Below are 27032 nucleotides of genomic sequence, written 5' to 3' on the forward strand. Positions count from 1 at the left end.
GAACATTTGTGGCTAATTGCACATTTTTGTGCCTGCAAATAAATGAGGGACACAAGTTAATAAGCAGATACTCCAGTAACTTGGATTTCCACCCCTCGGTTTATTCTCACCGCCACCACTCTCGGGCAAGCCACTATCATCTCTCGCCTGAAAACCTGACAGTTGCCCCTCACCATTCTCCCAGCATCTGCTCTGCCCCCTGTAATCCATTCTCCATGGAGCAGCAAGTGCAATCATTAAAAAATGTAAGTCAGCCTCCTGTTTCTGCAGTGTGGCTCTCTGCCTCTTCTGAAGACACTCTCACTGTGCACAGGTAGATTTGAGGTAATGTATAATTTTTCAGACAGTAGGGAAGCCCCCAAGATCCCTTGCCCCCAAACAGAGCTGAAGTGGGACCAATGGAACCCGTTCTGAGGGCGAATGTCAAAGTCAGCATTGCTTGTGGTGAGAACCAGGGGGCAAACCAGAGGTTACAGCAGTCCCCAATTAGTTCCACCCCTTGGCTCCTGGGAGATGCAAATATGAATGTTCTTTTGAGAAAAGCATGATCACTTTTTCCAAGAGTTTTCATGGGTTAAGACCAAACAAACATGACTTCCCAATTAAAGATCACCAAATACACAAGTAAACAGCTCACTACAGACTAAGAGTTAGAAGAGAGAAAAAACTTACATCCCAAGAGCATCAAATATTGGAATTCCTATCACAGAAAAAAAGAAAAGTGTGTATGAGATGTTCCATAAACTAAAGCCTAGAATGAAAAAAAAAAAGATGAGCACCAAACAAGAGCCTATAAAAAACGACTAAGCAGATTTGGAAAGAGAGTCAAATAGAACCTTAAGAAATAAAAAATATAATTATTGATACAAAAACTTAGTGGCTGGATCACAGAGCAGGTTAGACACGGTTGAAAAGGGAATTAGTGAACTGGAAAATAGATGTAAAGAAATTACCCAAAGTTCAGGAAAGAAAGAGAGGGGACTGAAAACTTAGGAAAGGCAGTGGAGAGACAGAGCAGCTGTAGGGGGAAAGTCTAATGTCTCCAGGAAGGAGAGAAAAGGCAGCTTATCAGAGAAGCAGCAGGTGGAGAAAGAAGATCTGAAATTTTTCCAGAAGTGATCAGGACAACAAAAACCACAGGTGCCAGGAAGAACAGTGAGTACCAAGCAAGATTAATAAAAATAAATGAACCTTTGAACCTCTAGAACACTAAGAGTAAAAAGAGGAGAAAAGACCCCTCAGCCTAGATTTGTGCACCCAGCAAAATAATCTTTCAAGAACAAGGATAAAACAAAGGCATCTTCAACTAAATGGTACCAAGTGTGGCAGGGACCAAGAGGACCACTACCTTAATAACATTTTATGCAAAGGAACTGAAGAAGGAAGGTCTGATTTTTAGAAAGATTTAATGAACAAAGAATTTGAAAATATTGTAAATACACACACACACAACACAAGTAAACTAATAATCTCTAATTTTGTGGGGTCAATCCCCCCCCCAAAGAACCACCAGACATGACTAAAATACTGGAAAATAGCAGTACATGATTTTGGAGAGGAATATTTAGGGTTAGTGTTCTAAATTCTTTGTGTTATCAGAAAACAGTGAAGATATTAAGTGTTGAGGTGTTAAAATTTCAGAGGGAGCCAATAAATAATAGAAGTACCATATAACTTCTAAACCAGAAGAAGGGGGAAAAAAGTAATAGGAACAAACACAACCCAACTCATTTTTAAAATATATATATATGTCATATATGTGTGTGTGTGTGTGTACATACACACACATATGACAAGAAAGGAGGAAAAAAGCATCAAAACACAATTTGTAGAAAATAAGAAGAGAATAGAAACAAATCTGACTTGCTTGCCAGTTAGCAGACATTATCAAATTGGATTTTTCAGAACTCCTGCTCTGTTACTTAGATTCCTGAAGCATAAGGACACAAAAAGGTTGAAAGTAAAGTGAGTGAAAGCCACTTACTTACTAATACTAAATAAAAGGAAACTGAATTCAGATAAAACAGGATAGACTATAAAAGCATTATTAAGGACAGAAGCCACTCCACAAATGGTTCAATTTGCCAGGAAGATATGATCATAAAGCAGCATGAAAATATACAAAGCAAAAATTGCTATAGACATACAGAACTATTGACAAATCCATCATCCTGATGGAGGATTACATGGCACAATGTTTTCAATTATTTATAGGGCAAACAGACCAAAGTTAGTAGCATGCAGGAGATTTAAAAGCACAATGAATAAATCTAATTCATTTTACATGTGTGTGTACATGCACAAACGGGCATGTATGCATACGTGTGTGTATTGTGTAAGTGTCTCTGTGTATAAAACCATGCTCAACAATGAAAGAATACACATTCTTTCCAAGCACACGTGCAGTATTTATAAAAACTGATCCTGTAGTCTGTCAAAGTCAGCAAATTCAAATAATTGGTATCACAGAGGCATAATTCCTGATCACAATGCAACTAAATTAAAAATCAGAAAGTAAAACATTTGAAAAAGTCTATGTGTCTGCAAGCTAAAAACACTTCTTCTTCCACTCCGCCAAGATTTATTTAGTTATTTTAGAGAAAGAGAACAAGTGGTGGGGGAGGGTGGCAGAGAGAGTCTTAATCAGACTCCACGCTGAGCGCCAGAGTCCAACCTGGAGCTCGATCTCACAACCCTGAGATGGCAACCTGAACCACACTTGATCTTAGCCAAAAGGCCGAGAAGCGATGGCAACCTGAACCAAAACCAAGAGTCAGACGCTTCGCGCACTGTGCCACCCGCGTGCCCCCAAACATTTCTAAAACACCCAGTTATCAATGAGTACATCAATATAAAAAATATAGTTTAAAAAATACAGAACTTACAGCTAATGAAAATTGAAAATAGCACCTACCTAAACTTGTGGAAGGCAGGGAAAACAAGGCTTTTAGGCATATAAAATAAAGGCTTATAAGCATGTTTAAAAGAGGAAGGCCTGAAAATTAAAGATACTTATCCAATTTAAAAAGTTAGAACCAGAAAAATAGAATAAGCCCAAATAAGGTAAAAGGAAAGAGATTAAAAAAAAAAAAAGCAGACATTAATAAAAGAATAAACGAGGCCCAAGTTGGTTCTCTGAAATCCTTAATAAATTAGATAAATCTCTGGTAAGACTTAACAAAAAAAGAAAGAAAGAAAAGAACAGAACAATGGTGGGTGGGAGAGATGAGCAGAGAAATAAAATCGGGAATGAAAGGGGGCATAACTACAGGTCCAGCAGAAGGATTTTTGTGAAAAGGAGCTTAGGATTCAGCTGCCAATGAACAGGTTCATGACTGAGAAATTGAGCACTGATTTGAAATCGTCCCTCCCCCAAATCAACAGAAAACAAAACAAAAGGAAATGAACCAAAAAGCCCAGGCCAAAGTGTTTCTACATGAGTTCTGCTAAACTTTATTACATAAACTCTTGCAACGAAGTAGAAAAAGAGAGGGCGCCCCACTTCCTGCGTGAGCCCTTTGTACCGAGGGCAGGGCCCAAAGTTTATTCAATTTGGGAAACACTCTTCAGAAAAAAGGGCAAATGTATACAAACATCAAATAAAAGTAGATATTGACTTGGAAGGAGAAAAACAGCACAAGAAATTACAAATTTTATAAAGTTGGAAGAGACCACAAATAGTACAACAGCCAGGAAAAAAGCACTGTCCTTATCAATCAAACATTTTTGGGATCATATTGTCTTCGGTCACCTCTTCGTATGACAAAGATTTTGTACTTTCATTTTCTGTGGCAAGAGTAGAAAGGTCATTCAGGCTTTCTGCCGTCTTTGTTGACTGAAACGATTTTTGGTTATTGATAGTTTAGAAACTTTTTTTTTCTTTTCTTTTTTAAGCCTCGTGAACTCACTGCTAGAGGTCATGCATTTTGCGGGGTGTTATCAAAGTTTGGAAGTCTCTACCACATTTCTGTCACACACGAGCTATGTGATGCAAAGTACTTTGCATATGCTCCCTCTGGATCTCTGTGTCTCACGCCTTATCTCTACACCACCTATGTGGTTTGGGTGACTGTGCCAGAGGACGGATCCAAATGGAGGGTCCTTCATGACGGTAGCTCCTACTTCCTCCCCAGAAGCAAGAGTCCTCCTGAAGCCAGTCCCACGCAGGCTCAGATAACAGTAATTAACCACACAGAGAAATGGCTGCAAAGCCCACGAACATATTCCACGGAGTACAAGGATTCCCAACTCAACTGCTCCTTCAGCTGGATCCCCAAAGTGCCTGTGGTCACTGCAACACTTCACAGCAAGAGGCAGGGATGGAAGGAAGTCCGTGTGGACAGAGCCCGCAAGGAGCAGGAAGAGAAGGTCTTCTAACTGGCTAATGTTATACTAGTTTCCATTTCCAAAGTCTGCAGACCCTGGTGTCCCTGTGAACACGTGGCTAGGGCTCCTGCCTCTCTCCGGGTTTGGAAAAGGACCCTGAAGCCTTTTGAAGACAGTGTGGGGAAAGAAAATGAAGGACGGGGTGAGAAAGGAAAGTCATGAGACAACCTCATTTTGGGACATGGTCGCGAAAATCCCAAATAAAATATTACCAAGTGGAATGCAGTAGTATATAAAAAAAAATCAGGCATTATGTCCATGTTGGGTCCATCCCAACGATGCAAACATATTTAATGCTAGAACAATTTGTCAGTGTCATTCCATTTACAGATTAAAAGAGGAAAACCATATGACCTACTATTCATAGATGGACTAAAAGCATTTGATAAAATCCCACACCCAGTCACAATTTAAAAAACTCCTATCAGGGGCACCTGGGTGGCTCAGTGGGTTGGGCCTCTGCCTTCAGCTTGGGTCGTGATCCCAGCCAGGGTCCTGGGATCGAGCCCCACATCGGGCTCTCTGTCAGCAGGGAGCCTGCTTCCTCCCTATCTCTCTGCCTGCCTCTCTGCCTGCTTGTGATCTCTGTCTGTCAAATAAACAAATAAAATCTTAAAAAAAAACCTCTTATCAAAAGAGAAATAGTTTTGAAATTTCCTTATGCTGATTAAGGGCCTTACTAAAATTTATACATTAAGTGACATTTCTTAATGGTGAAATACTGAACTTTTGAGATCCGGAAAAAGAAAAGATGCCACCAGTTAGTTCCAACATTTACTGAGGGTCCTAGGAGTAAGGGGGGAAAAAGGCATGAGGATAAGAAAAGGAATAAAGTGATCACTATTTGTAGATGACATAATTATCTTTGTACAGAACTCAACATCTACAGAAAAATGGAAACAATGTGAGCATTTAGCAAGATGACTGGATAAAAGAAATCAATGTAAAAAAATCAATTATATTCTATAACAGCAACAAATAGTTGGAGGGAAAAGACACCACTTGCAACAGTAGTAAAAAGTAGAATGTACCTAGGAATACATCTCATAAAAGTAAGAAAGACACATTTGGGGAAAATTATAAAAATGTATTGCGAGACAATAAAGATATAAAAAATGAAGTGATGTATTAATGGATAGAAGTATCAAGAGATGTCTGTTCTCTTCAGATCCACAGATACAACTCATTCAAGTCAAAAATCCCATTTTTGAGGATCTTGACAAGGTGGTTATAAAATTTATATGAAAGAGCAACGTTGCCAGAAATTGAAGAAAAATAGGATATGGGGGCACACTGTATCAGAGATCAAGATTTACGGAAAACTTGAGTAATTATAACATTGTATATTCTGTGAAGAGATAAGTTGACCAATAGAATAGAGAACCCAGATACTGGCTTATGAAATTTATGAGCTTGATATAGGATGGGACTCCTGATCACTGGGGAAGAGATATCTAGCCAACAGTCAGGCCCAGGACAATGGTTATCCATGCAGAGAATGAAAAGACATCAGAGCCCTTCCTCACACCATAGCCCCAAGTCAATTTCCAGTGGATGAAAGACTTACATGTCAATGCAAAACACTAAAACTTTTAGAAGAAAATGTGAAAGAATATGTTTAGGACCTCAAAGTAGCAAAGGATTTCTGAAACAAAATGCAAAGAGTGTTAATGCTGAAAGACAAGATAAATATGATTACATTAAAATTAGGACCTTCTGGGGGCGCCTGGGTGGCTCAGTGGGTTAAGCCGCTGCCTTCGGCTCAGGTCATGATCTCAGGGTCCTGGGATCGAGTCCCGCATCGGGCTCTCTGCTCAGCCGGGAGCCTGCTTCCTCCCCTCTCTCTCTCTGCCTGCCTCTCTGCCTACTTGTGATCTCTCTCTGTCAAATAAATAAATAAAATCTTAAAAAAAAAATAAAAATAAAATTAGGACCTTCTGTGACTCAAAAGACACCGTAAAGTGAATGAGAAGGAAAGCTACAAACTGGGAGAAGATGTTCGCCACACAATAACCAGCAAAGAATTAATATACACAATATGAAAAGAAGTCCTCCACATCTTAAGGAAAAGACAAACAATACAATAGAAAAATAAGCATAATGCACAAGCCAGTATTTCACAGAAGAGGAAATGAAATAGTAAATAAAGCCATGTGGAGACATTCAGACCCATTAATAGTCAGGGCCATACAAATGAAGACCCAACAAAGTAACATTTTATACTCATTAGATTAGCAAGAATTATAAATCCCCAAAATAGCAAGTGTAGCTGGAGATTGGTGGGAGCCTTGCCAGGGGGAGCGTAAATTGGAATAATTACTTTGTAAAGCAACCCTTGTAAATCAACTTTATAAAAAGTTTACAATGTGAGATCTGTGGCTTACAAGCGGTTTCTGTGACTCCCAGTTAGAAATATGTTTAACATTAACACCCACTAGGCTGCCCACAAATGCACACTCATGCACATACACACGTGTCCATGCATATAACGGAAATAGACATTTTAGGAAACAACGCCGGCTCTCACTATTCGATCTCTGCTCTGCAGCATTCCCGCTGGGGGGGGCCCGCCAGTGTGACTTCCTAACCCATCAATAAATCACCACTCTGATTGTATAATTCTTGCACAGGTGTTCTGCACATGTGTTCCCTACCCGGTCACCTCACGAGTCCAGGGGTGTTTGTAACAAACTTGCTTCTAAGAGCCCAACACCAGAAACAAATTGAATGTTTGTTGACCCAGGAACTGAGGAATAACTTGTAGCCGCCTTATATACTGGAGAATTAGACAGCAGGGAAAAATGGATCCACTGTGCCCACATCCAACCACACCCACATCCTAAGAACATTCTAGAAACAGTACGGAGTGACAAAAGTGTGCAGAATAACAAACACATGCCGGTCCCAATAGCTCTGAGATCGCTCAACAATAAGCAGTAGCTACAAAATATATGCAGGGCACCCCTGTCCTGAGGAGGCCGGGGAAGGACAAGCACAAGGCAGGGAAGGTGACGGGTGGGTAAAGTCACTGGCCACGTCCTGGTTCATCGTGTGAGAAGAGGGTTCATGGTGACACGTTGTATATTTCAGAGGACACAGAATCTTGCTCTTACCGAGTATTGGAAAATGAAAACATACATACAATTGAGTTGCTCTCCTAGTTAAAACTCTTCCCATTTGCAAGTCCTACAAAATCCACTCTTTGCCCGGGATTCCTCTCATTGTCTTCTCCTGGAGCTCCGTGGACCGTGCACACTGACCTCCCGTGATTTTTTTTTAAAACGCACCCGGTGTGATGTGCTGAGTGTTTGTGCCCTCCCCAAATTCGTAGGCTCAAGCCCTGCTCCCCCAGTGTGATGGCATGTGTAGGTGGTGCCTTGGGGAGACAGGAAGTTTCGATGTGGTCATGGGGATGGATCCCCCATGTGATGGGATTATAGTTCCCTTGCAAGAATAGCAAGACACCCACTGAGGACATAACAAGAAGGTAAACCAGCAAGTGGGCTCTGACCAGACGGAGAATTTTCTGGCGCCTGCATCTTGGGCCTGCTAGGCTCCCAAACTTCAAGAGCTATATGTTTAAGCCTTTCTGTCTATGGCATTTTCTGTAGCAGCCTGAAATGACTGACACACCTATCTTGTACTCACCCCAGGGCCTTTGCACTTGGTACTGTCCCAGGGATGCTCTTTTTGGGTCTTCTGGCTCATTCTCATCCTTCAGCTCAAGGATCACCTCTTTGGTGAGAACTTACCCATGACCCTACTTCGAGTTGGGCTCTTCTGGTGCCCCTGGAGTCTGCTCCTCCCTCCCCCTTCCCCAGCAGGGGACAATGGGAGTACCAGTCACTACCTTCTCGGCACTGACCGCTGTTAGTGCAGGTCAGGGCACTTCTGATCGTGGGCCTCTTCAGGAGACTGTGAGGTTGGGGAGGGCTGGGATGCCTCTGTCTCACTCTCCTTGTCACCTGCCAAGTCTGGTGCCACGTCTGCCGGAGTCTCACAGTGAACACGGCTGCCGGAACCAGCCACCTGGTTTTTGGGGCCCAGTGCATATTTGAAAACATGGGGTCCATATTCAGAAACCAAGGAATTTCAGGACAGTGATAGCAGAGCTTTAAACCCAGTGCGGGGCCCTTCTCAGCATGGGACTCTGTGGGCCCACCCAAGCCCCATGCCCACGAGGCCGGCACTTTTGCAGATAAGTGTAGCAAGACCTGAAGCCTTAGCACAGCATGGGGCCTTGGGGTCGCAGTGCGTGACCTAACCATGAACAGGCCTGAACTCACTGCCGAAGGCTGGCTTCTCTGAGGGGAGCCGGCGGGGGTCTCCCTGCTTCCCAAGCCCGGCACACACCGCTCTTCCTCCTCCCTGTGCCCGAGGCTCCTCGAAGGCAAGGACCGTGTCCATCAGGTCCCGTGGCTGGAGTCCAGGCTGGGTCAGCCAAAGCTAGCTTGGAATCCAGCGCACGTGGCCTCATGTGAGATGCCCCTGCTTTGCCCCAAGAAGGCTCAATGTCTTCATCTGTTCAGTGGGTTCAGAAGCTTGCTGTGGGGAAAGAGGTCACATAGGGGAGGGGCTTCCCGTGCTGACTGTAGGGAAAGCCTCGGCGTGTGTGTGTGTGTGTGTGTGTGTGTGTGTGTGTGTGTGGCGGGGGTTCCTGTGCCGCACAGAAGGAGAAAGGTGCAGGCCCCTTGCTCTGGGCGGGGGTGTGACATCCTAGCCACCAATGGCACTCTTGGCACTCAGCTGGCTGGAGGAGGCCAGGACCCCCAGCTCGAAGGTCACTGCTCGCTTGACTGTGGGCACCTGGCCCCCTCCCCACACCTGTTCCCTCATCCCGAGCCTGGGGCTAATGCAGCCACATCACTCATTCCCGGAGCCGGGAGTGCAGACCACATGACGGAGGGCGGCGGAGAGCTGCTCACTCTTTATGACTATTTTTACGAGCAGATGAGGGCAAGGGGCATTTCTATTCAGTCCCGCTTCCCTCAAGGTTAATGAGTTCAGGTTGGTTTTCTGAATCCTGAAAAGGAATTTTAGCGCATGCAATTACTTCTTTTATTCAGCCACAACCTGCGCCCAGCTCCGGGCCAGGCGTGGGAGGGCCACGAAGGGGGCTACAACACAGAGGGGCACAGAGGGGCTCCCAGCCCTCCTCGGAAGCCAGACCCCAGAGGAATCGTGGCTGGGCAGTGGGCCGGTGGGGGGTGGGGAGGTGATGATGCCATGGGGGGGGGGCCTGGCCTGTTCTCCACGTGGTGGGGAAGCAGGGCCCACGTGCAGATGGCCCACGTGCAGATGCCCCACTGCGGGCCGCGTGAGAGCCCGCCTGGCCCCGCAGGTGTCTGTGGGGACAGATGTTGTTCAAATAATCGCACAGATCAAATGTAACGACAAACCTGGCGTGAACGTGCAGATAAGAGCGGTGCCTTTGAGGAAGGCAAGCCCGGAGGGCTCCTGTTTGGGGCCCCGGGAAGGGCCTTTGGGGTGTGACCCATGAGGAGGAAGTCAGGACTGCCTAGGTGGGGCCCAGCGTGATGGGGGAACAGCACATGCAAGGACCCCAAGGAGGGGCCGAGCCCGGGCCTGCTCGGGCGTGGAGGAGAGAGAGGCCGTGGCTGGAGCCCCGGCTGCCGTGGGACGGTGGGCCGGGAGGCTCGCGCATGGGGCCGTTTTGGACTTTATCCAGAGGCATCAGAAGCCCTGGGAGGGCGCAGGGAGCCGAGGCAGCCCAGGAAGCCTGAGCCTACAGGGGGAGGGTACAGGAACAGGAGAGCCCTGGGGGGCTTTCTGGTGGGGGAGGCCTGGGCTGGGCGTGGAAGAAGGAGGTGTCCGTGGTAAGACTCTGATCTACTGTGAAGTGGGAGAAAAAGAAAGATTACCCAAACTCTGCGAAACAGAAAAGCCACTATTCGAATTTGCATGCACGCGTGACAACGCCCGAGCAAGCAGGCCTGGTCATGAGGTGCCCGTAGACCGACGCTGGGGGAGGGGGTGTGCGCAGGGGCCACAAGGCCAGCTGTGGGGGTGGGGGCTGTGGCCACTGCATGGACTGGGTGGGGGACGGCTCGGGAGCCCCTTGGAGCTGAGAGCCCTGGAGGCAGAGCGGGTTTCGGGGGGAGGGTGATGGCGGTTTGAGGAGTTGAGTCTGAGCTGTCTGGGGGCCCCCAGTGTGCATGAGGGGTGGAGGCCTGCGGGGCAGGTATGGGCCTAAGTCTGGCCCCGGGGACTGACTTCTCTTTGAGTCTCCAGGGAAGCCTACTGGGGTGGGGTCCACAGGGAAGTCCCGAGGAATGGGCTGGGAAGGGCGCGCCCGAGTCCTTCTCTCTCCAAGGCCAGACTGGGCAACGTGGGTGTCCGCTTGAGCGGGGGTGGGGGGGTGGGGGGTGGACACGCCCTGAGGCCACTGCCTGTGCCGGTGGGCACCTAGGCCTGGCCAGGGTGACCGAGGAGCTGACACTTGGAATTACGAATAAACTTTAAATTTAGCAGAGTTCCAGATTTACTGAAAAGTTGGGAAGACAGTGCAGAGCCCTCACACCTCCCCACGCTTCCAGACTAGTACCATCGTCCATCATAGTAATACATCGTCACTAACGGAAGTTTATTCTTCATTCAGATTTCCTTAGTTCTTGCCTCGCGCCCCTGTTTTAAATGGGATTTTACATTTAATTTAAGTGTGAACATTAAAATTCAGTAGAGTGATGGGTAGGTGCTTGTCCTTTTCAACTGTGAACTGTATGAAACCGAAATACCGATCAAGGATTTCTGATGGAAATCTTGCGTCTGAAACGGTACGTGCCGTGAGGGGTAGACTACATGCCAGGGTTTGAAGACTTCACTGTGAAAAACGAATGTGAGCCGGCTCAGTAATTCTACAATATTGATTCCATTTTGAAATAACAATATTTTGGCTCTGTTGGGTTAAAGAAAATGTTGAATTAAATATATAATTAAACATGAATTAAAATAACATAGTTAAAGAATTTCATCTCATTCTGTTTACCCTTTAAAAAGGTGCCAGCTAGGCCGGTTAAAATTGCCTACGTGGCCGGTGTTCGGTGCCCACTGGCCACTCTGCTTTAAGGGGCAGCGGCCTGCGAGAGACAGAGGCGCAGGAGCAAAACCACAAGGAAGCAGAGCTGTCAGAGCCGATGATGGGGAGCTGGGTGGGCCTCCTTGGCGCTTGTGGGGGGGCCTCTGGAAACAGAGAGGGAGGAGGAGGGCAGGGCATGCTCAGAAGGAGCCCTGTGGAGGCGGTGGGGATGAGATCAGTCTGGGGAACCCTGGGAGAGGGCCCAGAAGGCCTGACAAGATGTTCCAGGGATTGTAGGCGTCTGTCTGAGGATTGAACAAGAGAAGGCAGAGAACGGTGCGGGGCTCTGGGGGTGGCCAGTGTGGGTGAGATCTGGCGATACAGATCCTTCCCAAATCGCTCACCTCGTGTGCAAGATGCTGGCGTGGTGGCAGAGCTGGTGGGAGGGCAGGTGGAAGGGCAGGTGCACGGCAGCCTGGGTGGAGGCTAGAGGAGGTGGTGTTGGGGGGATGAACAGGAGGCCCGCATCCGTGTAGGGCCACGCCTGTAGCTCCATGTCCAGCTCGGGTCCACCCCGACACCCCACTCCACAGACGGACCTGGACCCCCTCGTGACTTAGCTGGATGCCTGGAACAAAGCACCATACACTGGGGTGCTTCCACCACAGAAATGGGATTCTTTGCAGGTTCTGGAGTCTGGAAGTCCCAGATCAAGGTGTGGGCAGGGTTAGTTCCTTCGCAAGCTTCTCTCCTGGGCATATGGAAGGTCGTCTTCTATTTCCTGTGTCTCCATGTGCCTTTCAAGTGTCCCCTCCTTGGAAACCGGCCCTGGTGGAGGAGGGCCCAACCCAGTGACCTCAGTCTCACTCTGTCAGCTCTGTAAAGACCCTATTGCAAATAAGGCTGCATTCTGAGCTACTGGGGTTGACCCTTCAACATATGAATTTGGAGGAGGGGGGACGTGGTTCAACCTGCGTCACTTACCCAAGCTCACACTGTTGATCGGAGCCCTGGCTCACTATCTGGCCTTCACTGATACACGTTCTCATTATTAAAAACATAATCCAGCATGGGGAAGCAGACTCTCCTATTAGTATCCTCAACACTCTTCCCTCTTCTTGGCAACAACCCTTATGATTAGGCTGTGTATCTTTCAGGCCTTTTTAAATGGAGGAATATACATAAATTTGTGTTGTTGGGTTGAGGGAGGGGGCCTGCTGTTTTTAAAAATAAAATTTAAATCCTTGTTACGGTGAAAAACCTGGCTAATGAAAATTGTGTTTCAAAACAGACTGAGGCGTTCTTTGTGCTAAATATGGTGTTCTTTGTCTCATTTGCAATGGAAAAGTCCCTTGTTTCAAAAAAAAAAATACATTATTGAGAGGCCTTACAATACAAACTACATTTTCCAATTCAATAGCGTACAAGGTCAGCCAAGCAAAGACAATGTAAACTAGCTTCAGAAGTGTCTTGTTCAATAATGAAATTTGTTCCAAGGGGCCAGCATTCTGATCAGAGCCTGGTGGAGGCTGGCCGTGCGCAGCTCTGGTCTTAGCCCCCGCTCGGTAACTGGGAACCTATGAAAGGCTGCTTAAGGCCAGTCCGCAGGCCACGGTGCCGGGTTAATGAGCGTCTGATGCCGCTCACAGCCTCCGTTTTCCCCAGTTGGCCTCTGAAAACAGGCCACGTGGCACTGGTCGAGGTGGGAGGGGGCAGGGGCGCGCTTGACCAGAAGCAGGGTCCTAAGGGGCCAGCGGGATCAAGGGAGCACTTTTAGGAGAGTCCGTGTGCAGTGGCCGCCTGAGCTCTGGCCAGGTCTGGACGCTGGCCGAACCCACAGCTCCATCCCTGATTGCCTCGCTCTCCACCCGTGTGTCTGTGTCCCCGACCGCAGACCCTAAGCTAGTGCAGCTTCCAGAACCTGCCTCCTCCTCCCTCAGGCCAAAGCAACCTTGTCGCTGGAGGCGTCTCCGCTGTCTCCAGCCACGGGCACCACTCTCACATCTCCCTCCCCTTCCCTGGAGTCTCGGGTCTGTCCTGTGTCCATCTGGGTGGCCGGTCCCCACCGTGGCTCCAGAAGCCTCTTCTTCCTCCCTTCCTGCACCTTCAGTGTTGACAAGGACACAGCTGTGGCTGCTATGGTGGTGGTGGTGGTGGGGGGGCGCTGAGGAACGGTCGAGGAAGCAGGTGGAAGTCTGTTTCTGCTCTGCCCCCTGCCTGGGTGTGACCGTCACCCGCGTGTCCCGCCAACCAGGCTCCGAGCGTGTCTGCCTCTCCACCGGGGAAAGGAGGAGCGAGCTGTTAGTCGCACACATGGCCAAGCCGGTGGCCCGCCAGCGGCGAGGGAGGCTGGAGGACGCTGTGTTGCCTCCGACGGCCTCGAGGCCAACAGAAGGGGCTTGAGAATGGTAGGAGAGGAAGGAGAAGGGATATTGGGGCGCCTCTCCCCCACTGGTCACACCCACGCCAACCCCCCGATTTCTCAGTCTTGGTTGCCACCAGCCTTCCCAGAGCCAGCGCCTCAGTGCTGGGCCTCACAGCGACCAGTCACGGGACCCACCTTCCTTGCCCCAGCAGCTGCTGGAGAGAAGCCCCAGACGCGCCCGAGTTCTGGCTGAGGCTCCTCCTCGTCAGCTCCTTCCCTTTCCCTGATTGTCCTGCTCGGGGGGGGGGGTGACATCCCACCTCCTTCAGCAAGACATGTTCTCAGGGTCGTGGAGTGCAGCGACCCCTGTGCTCCAGAGTCCCCCTTTCTGGGCCCCTCCCCAGCAGCTCCTCTCCCGAGCTCTCTGCCCCTCTCCTCCACAACCTTCTACGCTTTTCAGAGACACCCATGCCTGCTAAGCTCCGTCACCCACCTTGGCCTCACTTCCTGTCTGGAAACACCACAATTCCTCCACTTAGCCTTCCAACAGGTGTCCTGTGTGCGTGCCTACTACGTGCCCGGCACGTCTGTCTCTCACAAGATCATGCGATTGAGAAACCTGGTATTTTGGCTTTTAACAAAGATAATACCTAGTTAAAAAACTACAGAAAGCTGCCCTCTTAGACCACACAGGCTGTCCAAGTGAACTTGGTACGAGCTTGCTGTGCCAACCCAAGGGTGTCGCTCCTTGGCTGCACACTGACAAGCCCCCCACCAGCCCGGATGGAGCCCAGGCTCCTGCGCCAGGCTGGGGGCCACTGCCACGTGCCTCTTCCATCCGTCTGCCTCCTACCACAGCTGGAAGCCAGAAATGATGGTGGTACGGGGCGTCCTTCCTCCTGTCCTCTTGGCCAACTCCCACTTATCCCTCGAGACTTCACCCAAACACCTGTGCTCAGGGAGGCCTTTTTCTGATTCTCCAAGGGGAGACGCTCTTGGAGCGTCTCCCACCTGCACTGGGATTTTGTAACTGCTGTCATTCACACATCTCTCTCTCTGCAGCCTCCTCTGTGAGTTCTGGGAAGGAGGGACCGCAGCTTCAGTCGGGAGGCAGAGCCTTCTGGGGGTGCTAACATAGCTAAGACCATCCCTGCTCTTGGGTAACTGAAGCGCTTCCCCGCCAAACAGGATTCTTGATCTCCCCCTCTCCAGGCAGCCCACATGGGCTCCAGCTAGCCCGTAAGGCTAGTAAGGAAGTTAGAAAGTGAGTTAGAAAAAGGCGTCCCTCTGGGTAGGCATAGCCCCCACCAGGGCCCTTGGCTGGGCTTGTGGAGCACAGATAGCATTTCACTCTTGTAGAGTGAACAACCTACCCAACAGTACATGGTGGTTCAGCCGCCGCAATCTTCATCCCCCTGCCCCAGGTTCCATTATCCTCCCAATATTAGACCACACATCTGGGAGTCATCTCTTTATCGCCTGTTGTGGGTTGAATTGTATTGCCCAAAAAGACACGAGTCTTCACTCCCAGTACCTATGAGTATAATCTTGGAAATGGGGTTTTGGCAGAGGCAATCAAGCTAAGATGATGTCATGCTGGCTGAGGGTGGGCCCTATAGCTGGTGTCCTGAGAAGAAGACAGGGATTTGGACACAGACCCAGAAGACGCAGGGAACGATGCCGTGGGAAGACAGAGGTGGAGATCGCAAGGACATGGCCACACGCCGAGCAATGCTTGGAATAATCAGAAGCTGGAGGAGGTGAGGAAGGAGCCTCCTGGGAGCCTCTGGCGGGAGCACAGCCCTGCTGAGACCTTGACTTTGGGACTTCCAGCCTCCAGAATAGGAACGAATACATTTCCGTTGTTTTAAGCCCCCTAGTTGGTAGTACCTTGTTCCGGCAGCCCCAGGACATTCACACGACCCCCCACATCCAATCAGGGACAAGTCCTGGTGTCCAGCCTTTGCTTTTGTTCGGAGATAGTCCTACCTCTGTCCGTCTCTGCCCCTGCAGCCCCGCCTTCCCTGCTGTCCGCCAGTGATCCATTCTCCGTCCAGCAAAGGGAGAGCCTTTTTGAGCCCCTAAACTTGCCACTGGACTTGACCACAACCTTGTCGGAGGCCGTCCACTCCCACACGAGTGGGCCCACCCACCTTTCTGACTTGTCTCCATCACCCTCTCCCATGCGGGCTGTTCTGATTTTCCTCCCGTTCCTTAAACCGCCCGAAGTGCCTTCTGTCTTAAGGCCTCCTCTCCTGCTGGGGTCGACTTCTTGACATTTTGTCTTTTTGGAGTGAGCCTCAAAGTCACCTCCTTCCAGGGACGCCTCATCTGGAAGCTCCCCCTCCCCTGCAATCGCACCACCCCCTTGCTTTTCTCCGTTTCGTAGAGATGTCTCCACTGGTCATTTTCTCGTCTGTTTTCCGATTTAATGACTGTGTCCCCCTCCCCGCGCCAACCCCAGCACCCAACTAGAATGTGGACCCCCCGAGGACCACACAGCCCATCTTGTTCACGGTCACGTCACCCTGCCCCAGGGTGGAGAGCACGCGCCCCTGAGTGCCCTGTGGAGGGAACAGAGTATTTGAACGGAGAGTTATTTCCACCACTGAGTCGAAGTTGCGGGACGTTACCTGAACACCCAGTACCTACATGGTCATTCCTTTGAGTTCCCAAATTAGACTCTGGAGGAGGGAGAGAGAGAAATTTGTCTTTGTACTTAAGTGGGATATAAAAAAAGAAAAGAACTTTCTGGGCAATTTATCTGTATAAACCGGGAGTATGTTTCACCTGTTAGTCATGGACTCCAGCAGCCCAGCCTAGACACTTGGAGGATCTCTCTGGTGATGAATGTGCAAGAGCCAAGGTGAATCTGGGTCCTCTGCGAACCCCTTACAGGATGTGGGGCCGGGGATGGGGCTCAGGGCCCCCACCTGTCTTCCCGCCCGGGGAATAATAAATGTAATAATGGAAGCAATAATGGTTGCGCTGGATAGGAATGGACTTAGCCCTTCGCCTGTACCCGGGCACGCCAACGTTTCAGGAAGTCAGGCGGTCCCCTGCACCGTCAGCATCGGAGCTACGGTTTCTGAACTGCCCTGAGCAGGCACTTACAGTCCCTGAACGCTTGGGGTGGGGCCGCTGTCACTCGGTCACCAAGTTGTTACCTTCTCTGAGGTATCAATGTTTACCTTCTCTGTTTTCAGTGGTTACTTTAAGTCGATCCTTTTTGTAAAAGGCAGATGCAGAAGTCTTGGAAGACCACAGAAGCGAAAACGAGCCTGAACGTCAATCGCTGTAAGATGCCCGGCACTCCTAATCACGGGCAAGCTGGTTTTCATTTCAGTAACTGCGGGTCACTGTTAAGGAAATTAGAGCCCGACAGCCTTGGATAAAGCTGATGGGCTAAACAGTAGACTTAAGTTTCAAACTATCTAGAAACCACACCCAACCACCAAAAACACATGTTAAAACAACTCTAATTGTATATTTCAAAGAACAAGTAATTTCGTTTTACTGTGGTCACTGGTGATTCCAAGCTAAATATATCCATGTCTTGCTCTCTGTTTTTATGCCTTTTTTTGGGGGGGGGGGAAGAGTGGGGTTGGGTGTGAGCTAATGCTTTTCTTCCCCTTCTCCATATAACTTAACACTGAGACTGGGGGATGGTAACTCAGATTTTGTAATGCACACCGAGCTCTGGGGATGGCCAACAGTGGAGGACCAGAGTGTGGACGGCACTTAGCTAACTCAAAGTGGGCTCCGGAGGCTTTGGGTAGGTGCTGTGGTCATCAGCAACAGAGACCACGCCTGACTCACGCAAACTGAAACGGAGCCCCTTCAAAGGGCATGGGGGCTCACCGACCTAAGGGCTGCCCCGGGAATCCAGTTGGTGGGAACGACTCTGTGGTGCCTCTGAGACCCCCTCGGCGGGCATGACCCACTCAAGCTTCCAGTCAGGGCACCAAGATTCAAGGTCCTGGAGCAAGTACCCAACTTGTCCAGCCCGAGACTCTGGCCAGCCGGAGGGGAGGTTCCTTGACCGCCACGTCCTCCAGGATGAGAGCCAATGGGGGGATCTCGCTGTTCGCCAAATGGGGCGTTTGTCCAACGCATTTTGCTTCAAGCCAAGAGGACCCAAGAAGGGGGTCTGGGAGCGGGGATTCTTCGGGGCCAAGGGACCAACAAATAGCATAGCGACTCTCCCTGGCGACGGTGAGGGACCCCACCTCACGGACATCGGGCTCCATCATGACCTGAGCCAGAGATCGTGACCTGAGCAGAAATCAAGAGTGGGCCGCTTAACCGACTGAGCCACCTGGGTGCGCCCTTCTAGTTCATTTTTACAGAATAGGGGGGCCCCTGCCAAGGCACATAAAACCAAGATCAAAGCTACAGACACTGTGGTTTTGTTCTAACGTTATGTCAGAAATATCTTCCATATCACCCAGTGTTTTTTGTGACGTGGAACTCTTTGTGGGGGATTTTCCCTCACAATTTACGCAGGCCATTGCCTAATGGTGGAATATTTCGGTTTCGGTCTCCTGGCCTCCCTTCCCTCCCTGGGTCCCTGGATGAGGCTTGACACGCCCCCTCCCCCCGCCCCGCACACTCTCAGCTGCAGGCTCATCATGTAACTTCTAGAACCTCCACTTCCCAGAAACGCCCGCTGCCATCCACCCACCAGTGGGTCCTTCACATACAACACGAGGTGTCGGGGGCTGATTTGCCTCCCTCCCACCCAATATATTCAAGTCCTAACCCCCAGTACCTCAAGACATGACCTTATTTAGAAATAGGGTCATTACGGATGTAACTAGTTAAGAAGAGGCCCTGCGTGTGTGATGAGGGTGCCCTTGTCCAAGGTGACTGGGTTCCTTCCAGGAAGGGGTGCGGAGGCTCAGATAGACGGGGACAGGCAGACACAGGAGGGGCGCATCTGAAGTCAAGGAAGGCCACAGATTGCCAGCAAACAGCGGAAGCTACGCGTGGGCTTCTGACCTCCCTACCCGTGCTACGCACGCCTACCCACCTCTGACCCTGTCCAGCCGTCATCTCGGATCCTTCCTCCCCGCCCCGCCCCGCCGCCCCAGCCATGCACTTTTGTCCCAGAATGCCTTGCAGCTATCAGGAAGAACCAGTAGCTTGCTCCCAAGGCTGGAACGGGCAGGCAGTGTCCTATCCCTTGGTGATGGGGGGAGTGATCCCCACAAAGCACTGTGCTGACATTTCCCCCCGGACAGTCTCACTGACTCCTCACAGCAGCCCCCTGTGTAGGTGTGATTCTGCAAAGGAGGAAACTGAGGCAAGAATGATCAAATAATTAGCAAGTCAGGGAGCAGCTGGAGTTTGAATGTGGGAAGGGGCTTCCAGAGCCCAGCACACTCTGCCATCTTTGCAGATGGACAGTCAGGGTCCTTCCTGCTTCCACGACTCTTGGATTAGCCAGCATGCCTCTCTGCTCCGTGCTCCCTACATGAGAAACCACCAGCCCAGATGCCTCAGGCGAGCACATCTCTCAGTGCCCAGACTTGGTACCCAACCCTGGCTCTTTGAGAGGGGCAACAGGGCAGGGAAGTCCTTGCCTGGGCTTGGAGTTGGACCATCACTGGCAGGGGGCAGTTGAGGCACGAAGCTCCATGGCCCATGAGTCTGGGCCCTGGGCTTGCTGCCGGGTGGCCCTAGGTATCTCTGTCTTCCATAAAATATGCCCATCACACTGGGTGGGGAGGGGGTCATGAGAATCAAAGCAGGGAAAACATCCAGTGCCCTTGGCACAGCACTTGAGTTGTGCTCCTCTCTGCAGTGAAAGTCAGTCTCTCTGTCTCTCTGTCTCTCTCTCGCACAACACTCAATGTGTGGTCAGTTATGGTAAGAATACCCGACCATCTAGTCTCGCCTCTGGGGAAACATGCGCACTTAGCTGGTGATGTGTGCTGCTGTGTGTGAGAAGGAGGTGGAAAGCTTGGGAGGACAAATGCTAGCCTGAAAAAAACTGCAATATCCACAGGACACAGTTGATCTTCTATATATAAAGAGCACCAACAAATCAACAAGAAGATTTTTTTTCAGAGGTCCAATACAAAAATGGGCAAAGGACATGACCAGAGAGACCCTAAGGAAATCAATAAAAGGAGTCCATAAAAATACAATTAGATGTTCCTGTCTGCTTGTAATCAAAGGATTGCAAACCTAAACAACCAAGCATTACTGCCAGCAAGATTCTTAAAGAATGATAATGACCAGGGTTGGCCAGGGCGGAAACTGGCGCTCCCGTGGGCTGTCTGTGCGGAGTGTGGACTGGGGCAATCCCTTGGGAAGGAAGCCCAGTGCAAGAATGTCACACACGTTCTGCTGTGGCAATTCCACTGTTAGGGATTTATACCCAGATGAGCAGGTGACAGGAAGGCTGGGGGAAGGGAACAGAGTTGTAAGCAGGAGGAACAGCCTGTGTGTGCGTGGAGAGGGCAGTAGAAAGGACTTCATGTGACTGCGTCACGGTGGTAGCTAGAGACCACAGTCTTCTCCGAGGGGGAGAAAGCTAGTCTGTGACACGCGTGGAGGTGAGGTCACCTGGGGCCGAGGAGCACCCGAAGGGGAGGAGAGAAGAGGGATGGGGGGGACCACGGCTGCGCTGGACGGAGGGTGTGGCTGAGACCGAGTCCCACACTTCCTGAGTGATGCCATCGGGACGCTTTCCTCCACCCTACATCTTGACAGAATGGGAGCACTTTTTTTTTTTTTTTTTTTTTTTTTAAGATTTAATTTATTTATTTGACAGACAGAGATCACAAGTAGGCAGAGAGGCAGGCAGAGAGAGAGGAGAAAGCAGGCTCCCTGCCGAGCAGAGAGCCCGATGTGGGGCTCGATCCCAGGACCCTGAGATCATGACCTGAGCTGAAGGCAGAGGCTTTAACCCACTGAGCCACCCAGGCGCCCCCGAATGGGAGCACTTTAAACCTCAGTGTGCCCCGGAACGGTCTGAGAGCCGCCACTAGATGCATCAGCAACGGGGTAGAGAAGAGGTGAGGAACGGGAGCCAGAGCGATGACCGAGCGGCGGTGGCTGGGGAGGGGCTGTGTGTCCCACCGGTCCTCACCCCGGGAGCCCCGTAAGCGGGGGGTCACACCAGGACTGCCTCCGTGGGTCCTGTGGCTGACACGGGTGCCACGTGGAACGTGGGCCTGGGGGACATGTGGGCCACTGGGCAGTGAAGCCCACCCCCCTTCCTAGCATTACCACCAGGCTCTGGATTTGGGGGTCTGGATCTGTGGGGGGCCAGAGACAACAGTCGAAAGCCTGTGTCCTGTGCCAGGAGGGTGGTGGGGCTCCTTTTACTCAGGGACGTCCGGGGATGGAAGCAAGTCCAGGCAACTTCCTATCAGCACTGCCCCCCACATCATTCGGTTTGCTCTCGGATGCCTCCGGTGATGGGAAACTCGCTCATTCTGGAGCCATCCCATTCCTCCGCTGCCAAAAAGCCTTCAGTGGATGCTCCACTGCCCTTGACACAAAACGCAGCTCCTTCCCGAGGCCCCCAGGGTCCTCCGTGACGGACCCTGATCACCTCTGCACTCACATCTGCCCCGACCCCTCCCTCTCCTCTCTCCAGCCCCAGGGGCCTCCTCCGTGGTCCCCCCCACGACACGGATTCTTCCACACCTAGGCCTTTGCACCTGCTGGCCCCTCTGCCCCAATGCTGTTCCTCTTCCTCCAGTTAACCCTTGCTCTTTCGTCAGGCTTCACCTGCCATGTCACCTCCCAGCCTCGGCTAGATGCCCCTGGACACACTCTGTGTGGCGCTCGCCACTCCCATCATGGATCGCTCATTTAGGATCTCGTCGCCCATTTGACTCAGACTTCCGTGAGGACAGGGAGCTGCTTCCTTTGATCCTGTCTTCAGCGCCGCCTCCCAGCAGGTGACGCGTAGACAGCGAGACACCCAGGGCCGGGCCGCTGAGCCGAGCCTCCCGTGGGCTCAGCGCTGGCCTCACCCGACACCGTCAGTACGTGCTGCCCGAGTTCCCATTCCACAGAGAAGGGGACCGGGGACGGCGGCTGAGGCTTCGGGATCATAGGAGGCAGCGTACAAGGACAGCTGAGCCTGCCTCACCCCTAAAGGAGAGCAATGTCTCATTTTGTCACAGTGGTCGGTACCATTCCAGCAGCCACGGTGTCTTGGGGACACCCAGGACAGCACAGTGGGAAGGAGATGGACATTAAGAGACTCAGGCAAACGCAGGTTGGACCGGCGACCAGAGCAGGGGCCTGCCTCTCCCCTCCGTGGGGGTGGGGGGGGGTGTGCTGGCGAGTTTCGTGCCGGGTCTGGTAGGAGCTCGGAGGGTTCACCAGGGTCTCCATCAAGCCCTGACCCCAGATCGTATCACTGAACCCTTCTAGCACAGCTTGAGGCTACACCAGTCACTCTTCCCAACTCACTGGTGGGGATGGAGTGGGGAGAAGGAGGCGGTGACGGAGCTGGGACGGGAACTGGGCCCCCCCGCTGCTGCTCTCCCCGAGCACACACAGCCGCATGGGACTCAGCCCAGCCCGCCTCAGGGCGCGCAGGTGGAGGTCGCGGTTCCACAGCAGTCCTGTCCCTCCGGCCCCTGCCCTTGCGAGACCCCAGGCTGGCCCTCCCCCTGGGAGGTCTGACATTGTTTGGGACACGCCGGTCGCTCTGACACCCTCACACCCGACCTTGCTCTGCAGCTCACTTACTAGCATGTACGGTTTCCTGTATCAGGGTCTTTTGGAAATTCTCTGACTCTCCCAGGAGGACAGGGGACCGGCTTTGCACAGAGGGATCCTGAAAGCCATTCTGGTTTAAGGAACCACTGCACCAACCCCCTGATCACAATTCACAGCCACCCCCCAGGTGCCAGCTTCAGAATTTAGGTCTTCCCCTACTCTCCCCCCAGCTCGGCTCTGTTGTCCTCAAGTTCAAACTGATTTCCGTGCCCTCCCTTCCTTTGCACGGGGCTACTGATCTTCATTTCCCAGGGCGGCTCTGGTGGTGAAAGCTGTGTGTCTTGGAAGGTTTTATCAGGGGCTCATTCTGGCTTGAAGCTTTCATTAACATAGTTAACTTCCAGTACATTGCCCAAGTGTTTCTTCATGTGTGGCTTCTAACAGGTCTGCCATCCAGATGGTTTTGAAATTAAGGAAGTGGCTCTATTTGCCTTGAGCTGGTTATTTGGAATTTGGAGATTAGAGCCCTGGTCAGGAGATAAGCTAAACAGCCACCATGACCCGTCCCCAGCAAGGGAAAGTTTCCGATGGCAATTTTCTTTGTTTTGAATAACTAATTCAATTACCGTTCTTTATTCACATTTGATTTTCGGATGAGCCCATTAAAGTCCATTCTCTTCCCAGTTTTTATTCCCGGTTTCGAAATGGAGCCCCACGTCAACGACTCATTTATTATGGAATAGCCTGTCCCTCAGTGCTAGTTAATCTGGCTCGAAATGATAACTTGCCATCCCCAAGTCTAGGCTCGAGATAAAAGCACGACTGAAATTAGCAAAGAGAAATACAAATGAGGGGGGGGAGAAAAAGAAAAAGAAGCTGTGGGTTTTTTTTTTTTTCATTTTTCCCCCCTCAAGCATAACTTGTTGAGTAAGGAGATTTTTAAAAGCCAGAAATTGCTGTGGAGCGAACCCAAGCCAGAGGCTGGCGACCTGGCACAGGATGCGTCTGGCACTGTGGGGCCTGGGGGATGGTCTGCTGCGGCGGGAGCTAACCGCGACCCACGGCCCTGCTCCCGTCATCCCCCGAGGAGGACATTTTCAGAGACAAGAGGGAGGGAGAAATCAGCGTCCAAATTAGAAACTACCTAAGCTGTGTTGTTTTTCTTGGGGCCTCACTGTGCCTTTGATTTCCTGATTGCTTAGAGCAAAAATAACAAAAATTCATCTGACCCGGTGATTTTGACAATCATTGGAAAAGCTACCAGTTGAGAGTTGGCTCTCGCCACACCAGTGGGTCTCCATCAGAGGTGGTTTTGCCCCTGCCCCCTTTCCAACCTACCCCCGGCCCCAGGGGACACCAGGGCGGTGTCTGGAGACCTTTGTGATTGTCATAACCGGGAAGATGCTGCTGCTGGCCTCTGGTAGGGGAGGGGTCAGAGATGCTGCAGAACATCCTACAGGGCACAGGCCGGCTTCCACCACAGAGGACGGGCTGGATCTTGGTTATCAGTTGTGCTGAGGTTGAGAAGCCGTGTGTGTGTGTGTGTGTGTGTGTGTGTGTGTGTGTGCTCAGTAGGAACTCACTGGGGGGTGGGGGGCTGCTCGTGTGCCACCCTATACCGCATCCGCACAACTGCAGACCTGATGTTCGGGCATGCCCCAGCTCAGGTACCGAGATTATGTAAGCATCTCAAGGATTAAGTGGGTTCTGTTTCCTTTCACGAAAGCAAAAGGATCTGGTGTGTGGCGATGCAGCCAGTGGAGAAGAGAACTTTGGAAGAAAAGCGTCCAGTGGGGAAGGGTGCCCGAATCGGGAGCAGGGAGTGTGAAGCTGCCCGCATGGGACCCTTCCCCTCTCTAGGGTCTGTGTCTGCCTTGAGGAGCGGCGGGCTATGGAGGGGCCTCCGTCTGCCCACCCGGGGCCACCGCCCCCCCCCCCCCCCCCCCCCCCCCCGGCGTCTCTCTTGTGGCCTCTGTGGCACTTGCTGTGGCGAAAAGTCGCCAGGGAGAGAAGTGGCGGCGCTCCCCAAGAGCAAGCCGCGATGCGAGACCTCCGGTGGTTTCATTGGCATGACGAGACTTCGGGGCCTGCCAAAGACAACAGCCCTGTGCTGTGACCAAGACCGAAGGTTTCTGGGGTGTTCGGCCCTATTGCTGTCCATGGCACCGTGCCAGGGAGGTGGAGGGCTTCCTCCCTGCCCTCGTCCCACATCCGTATCCAGAGGAAAGTGCGGGACCTCCGTGCACAGCTCTCACCCTGCCCTCTGTCCTCGCCTGCTCCCTCCGCCCCTCGGGGGACCAGCAGGGTGGCCCGGCCTGGTTTTGCACTGATGGCGGACTCCAAGGCAAAGGATAGCTGTGGGATGCTCCCTTCCAGCCCCGGCAGGAGGCAAAGGAGCCCCTTCCGGTGGGTGGATGTCGTGGATATCGCTGTGAGGGTCTCGCACTGCTAACCCAGCCCTCCCTTGACCTTCCCGCAGGCGCCTCGTCTCTTCTTCAAATATCCTGCTTAGAAATTGGGGGTTGGGAAGCAAAGAGCGTAGCTGATGAGCTCCTGTGGGTAGAGCAGACGCGCCTAGACATGGAGCAGGGAGCCTGGTGGGAGCCGACAGCCCTATCCCACCGGCTGCCCCTCACTGAGTACTTCCCTAGTGCAGACAGTGCGCTTAGTGCTTCCCTGCGGACCTCACAACAGTCCTAGGTGAAGGGGCGATTCTGTAAGCCCACTGGACTGATTGGAAGGTTGAAACTAAGACAGCTAATGGACATGCCTGCCCGAGGCCACGCAGGTTGAAGGTGATCTGGGTTCTGAGCCGGGTGCTCTGACTCCAGGGCCAGAATTCTTAATCCTGAACCATGTGAGGGTGCTCGGGGCTGAGCCCAGGGCTGTACACCCTTCCACGGCTATGGTTGTTATTGTCCTTTTGGCTAATGGTGACACACCGTGGTCAGGTGGCACTTGCAGAGAGTTTGTCCATGCCCACGCCCTACAGAGGGCTAGCAGGAGAGCAGTTAGTCCTGGAGAAGGCACTGCCTCCTCTCCCGGGGGTCCTCTGGCTGCCCTCCCTCCACGCCATCAGGCTCACTGGACAGCAGCATGGGCTCAGGGGCACTGCACGCTCCAAGCTCGGCTGCAGGGCACAGACCCTGAGCACCCACAGCTTCGGGATTCAGTGGGCGAGACTGAACCTGCAGCTCTGGGTTAAGGGATCCGGGGCTCAGAACTTGCCACTGGGCTGCTCAGTGGGCCTGGGATCCTCCTGCGTCTCCTTGGAGGCCCCGCCCCCCCCCCCCCCCCCCCCCCCCGGGCCTGGCACAAGGGGTTGCCCCAGGCGCCTGGAGACCAGGCCCCCATAGGTGCACAGCGCGGAGCACTGCCCGGTGGTGCAGGACCCTGGAGGTGCTGTAGGCGCACGCCAGGTGAGGCCAGAGAAGAGCGCCGCCCCCCCCCCAAGAGCGCGCAGAGCGCAGCATCACCTGCCCAGCCCACAGGCCCACACAGCAGTCCCCTCGGGCTTCCCAGTAACATCCGACGGCGAGCTCCCTCCCTTCCGAACTCGGGCAGCGGGCAGCGAGCCGGTGGAGGGAGGGAGGGCAGCACCTACCTCCCAAAAGCACCAGGACGCAGGCGTAGGGGAGCATGGCTGTGGGCATCCCGTCCGGGCTGGCAGGACGGCCCCCCCGGGACGCCTCCGCTGTTATGGAGAGGAGGCGCGCGCGGAGTTCTCCTGCGGCGGACGCTGGCCTTGCGGCGGTCCCGAGAAGAAGTTGCAAGGGTCCTGAGCCCCCCTCGGCGCTCACACGCGCTCACCCGCCCAGGCTGTTCCCAGTTGTAAGTCGAGCTGCGCACTCATAGGTCCAACTTGCCAGAAGAGGTGGAGACAGCCCCAGGCGTTGCGCGCATACCCCAGCCGCGCGCCCAGCCCTCTGGCAAGGCTCCTCCTGCCATTCGGAGCCCCCAGCCGACCCCCTCCGTCCTCTGTCCTCGCCTCCCCCAAAGTCTTCGCAGTGAGCCCAGAGGCCTCCCTCAAACTCTTGCCCAGGCCGAGCCAGAGCCCTGCGTGCGTCTACAGCCAAAGAGCACCCCTAGCCACAGGCGAATCCCTGGAAGGGCGAGGGGTTGCTGGGAGGCTCTTCTCGGCCCGCTGGGTCCCAGGACCCCCAATGTTTTAGTCAGGCGGTTCAGATACTCTTAGAAAAGTTTCCTCAACTTGGAGCCTGGTAAGCGCAGGAACACAGTGAAAGTGGCCAACCCGGGCGCCGCGCAGCCAGCGGCCTCCCTGTAATTAGCGCGTCCTGCTCCAGAGAACATCTCGGCACACAGTGTGGAGGACCAGGGCCGGTTCCCTTCCCCCAGCCCAGCTCCTCCTCCAGCCACCCCCCTTCTCATCCCAGTGAGTCAGTTTAGGGTGGCAGCCCAGGGGCAAGGCAGCTGGGAGGGGGAGGAGGAGGAGGGGACAGACACCCTGCCCCCAAACTAGGCACCTCCTGCCCCCCACCCGAGGCCGGGGCACCTCTCTGAGTGGCAGGCAAGCCTTGAATGGAGGTGGTGAGC

General features: G+C 52.3%; 1 protein-coding gene across 1 annotated transcript in view; it reads right to left on the minus strand.

The window, feature by feature from the left end:
- APCDD1L (APC down-regulated 1 like) overlaps positions 1 to 26408 on the minus strand; it is a 50150-nt gene extending 23742 nt beyond the window's left edge. Inside the window, exon 1 of the mRNA XM_004759928.3 lies at positions 26083 to 26408. Within this exon, the coding sequence (XP_004759985.1) occupies positions 26083 to 26131 (49 nt within the window). The 5' untranslated portion in view covers positions 26132 to 26408. The remainder of the gene's footprint in view (positions 1 to 26082) is intronic.
- Between the last annotated feature and the right edge of the window lie 624 nt (positions 26409 to 27032).

This window comes from Mustela putorius, unplaced genomic scaffold (genome assembly GCF_011764305.1).
Source record: "Mustela putorius furo isolate JIRA1106 unplaced genomic scaffold, ASM1176430v1.1 tig00003972_pilon_pilon_pilon, whole genome shotgun sequence".
In the NCBI taxonomy this organism is placed as follows: domain Eukaryota; kingdom Metazoa; phylum Chordata; class Mammalia; order Carnivora; family Mustelidae; genus Mustela; species Mustela putorius.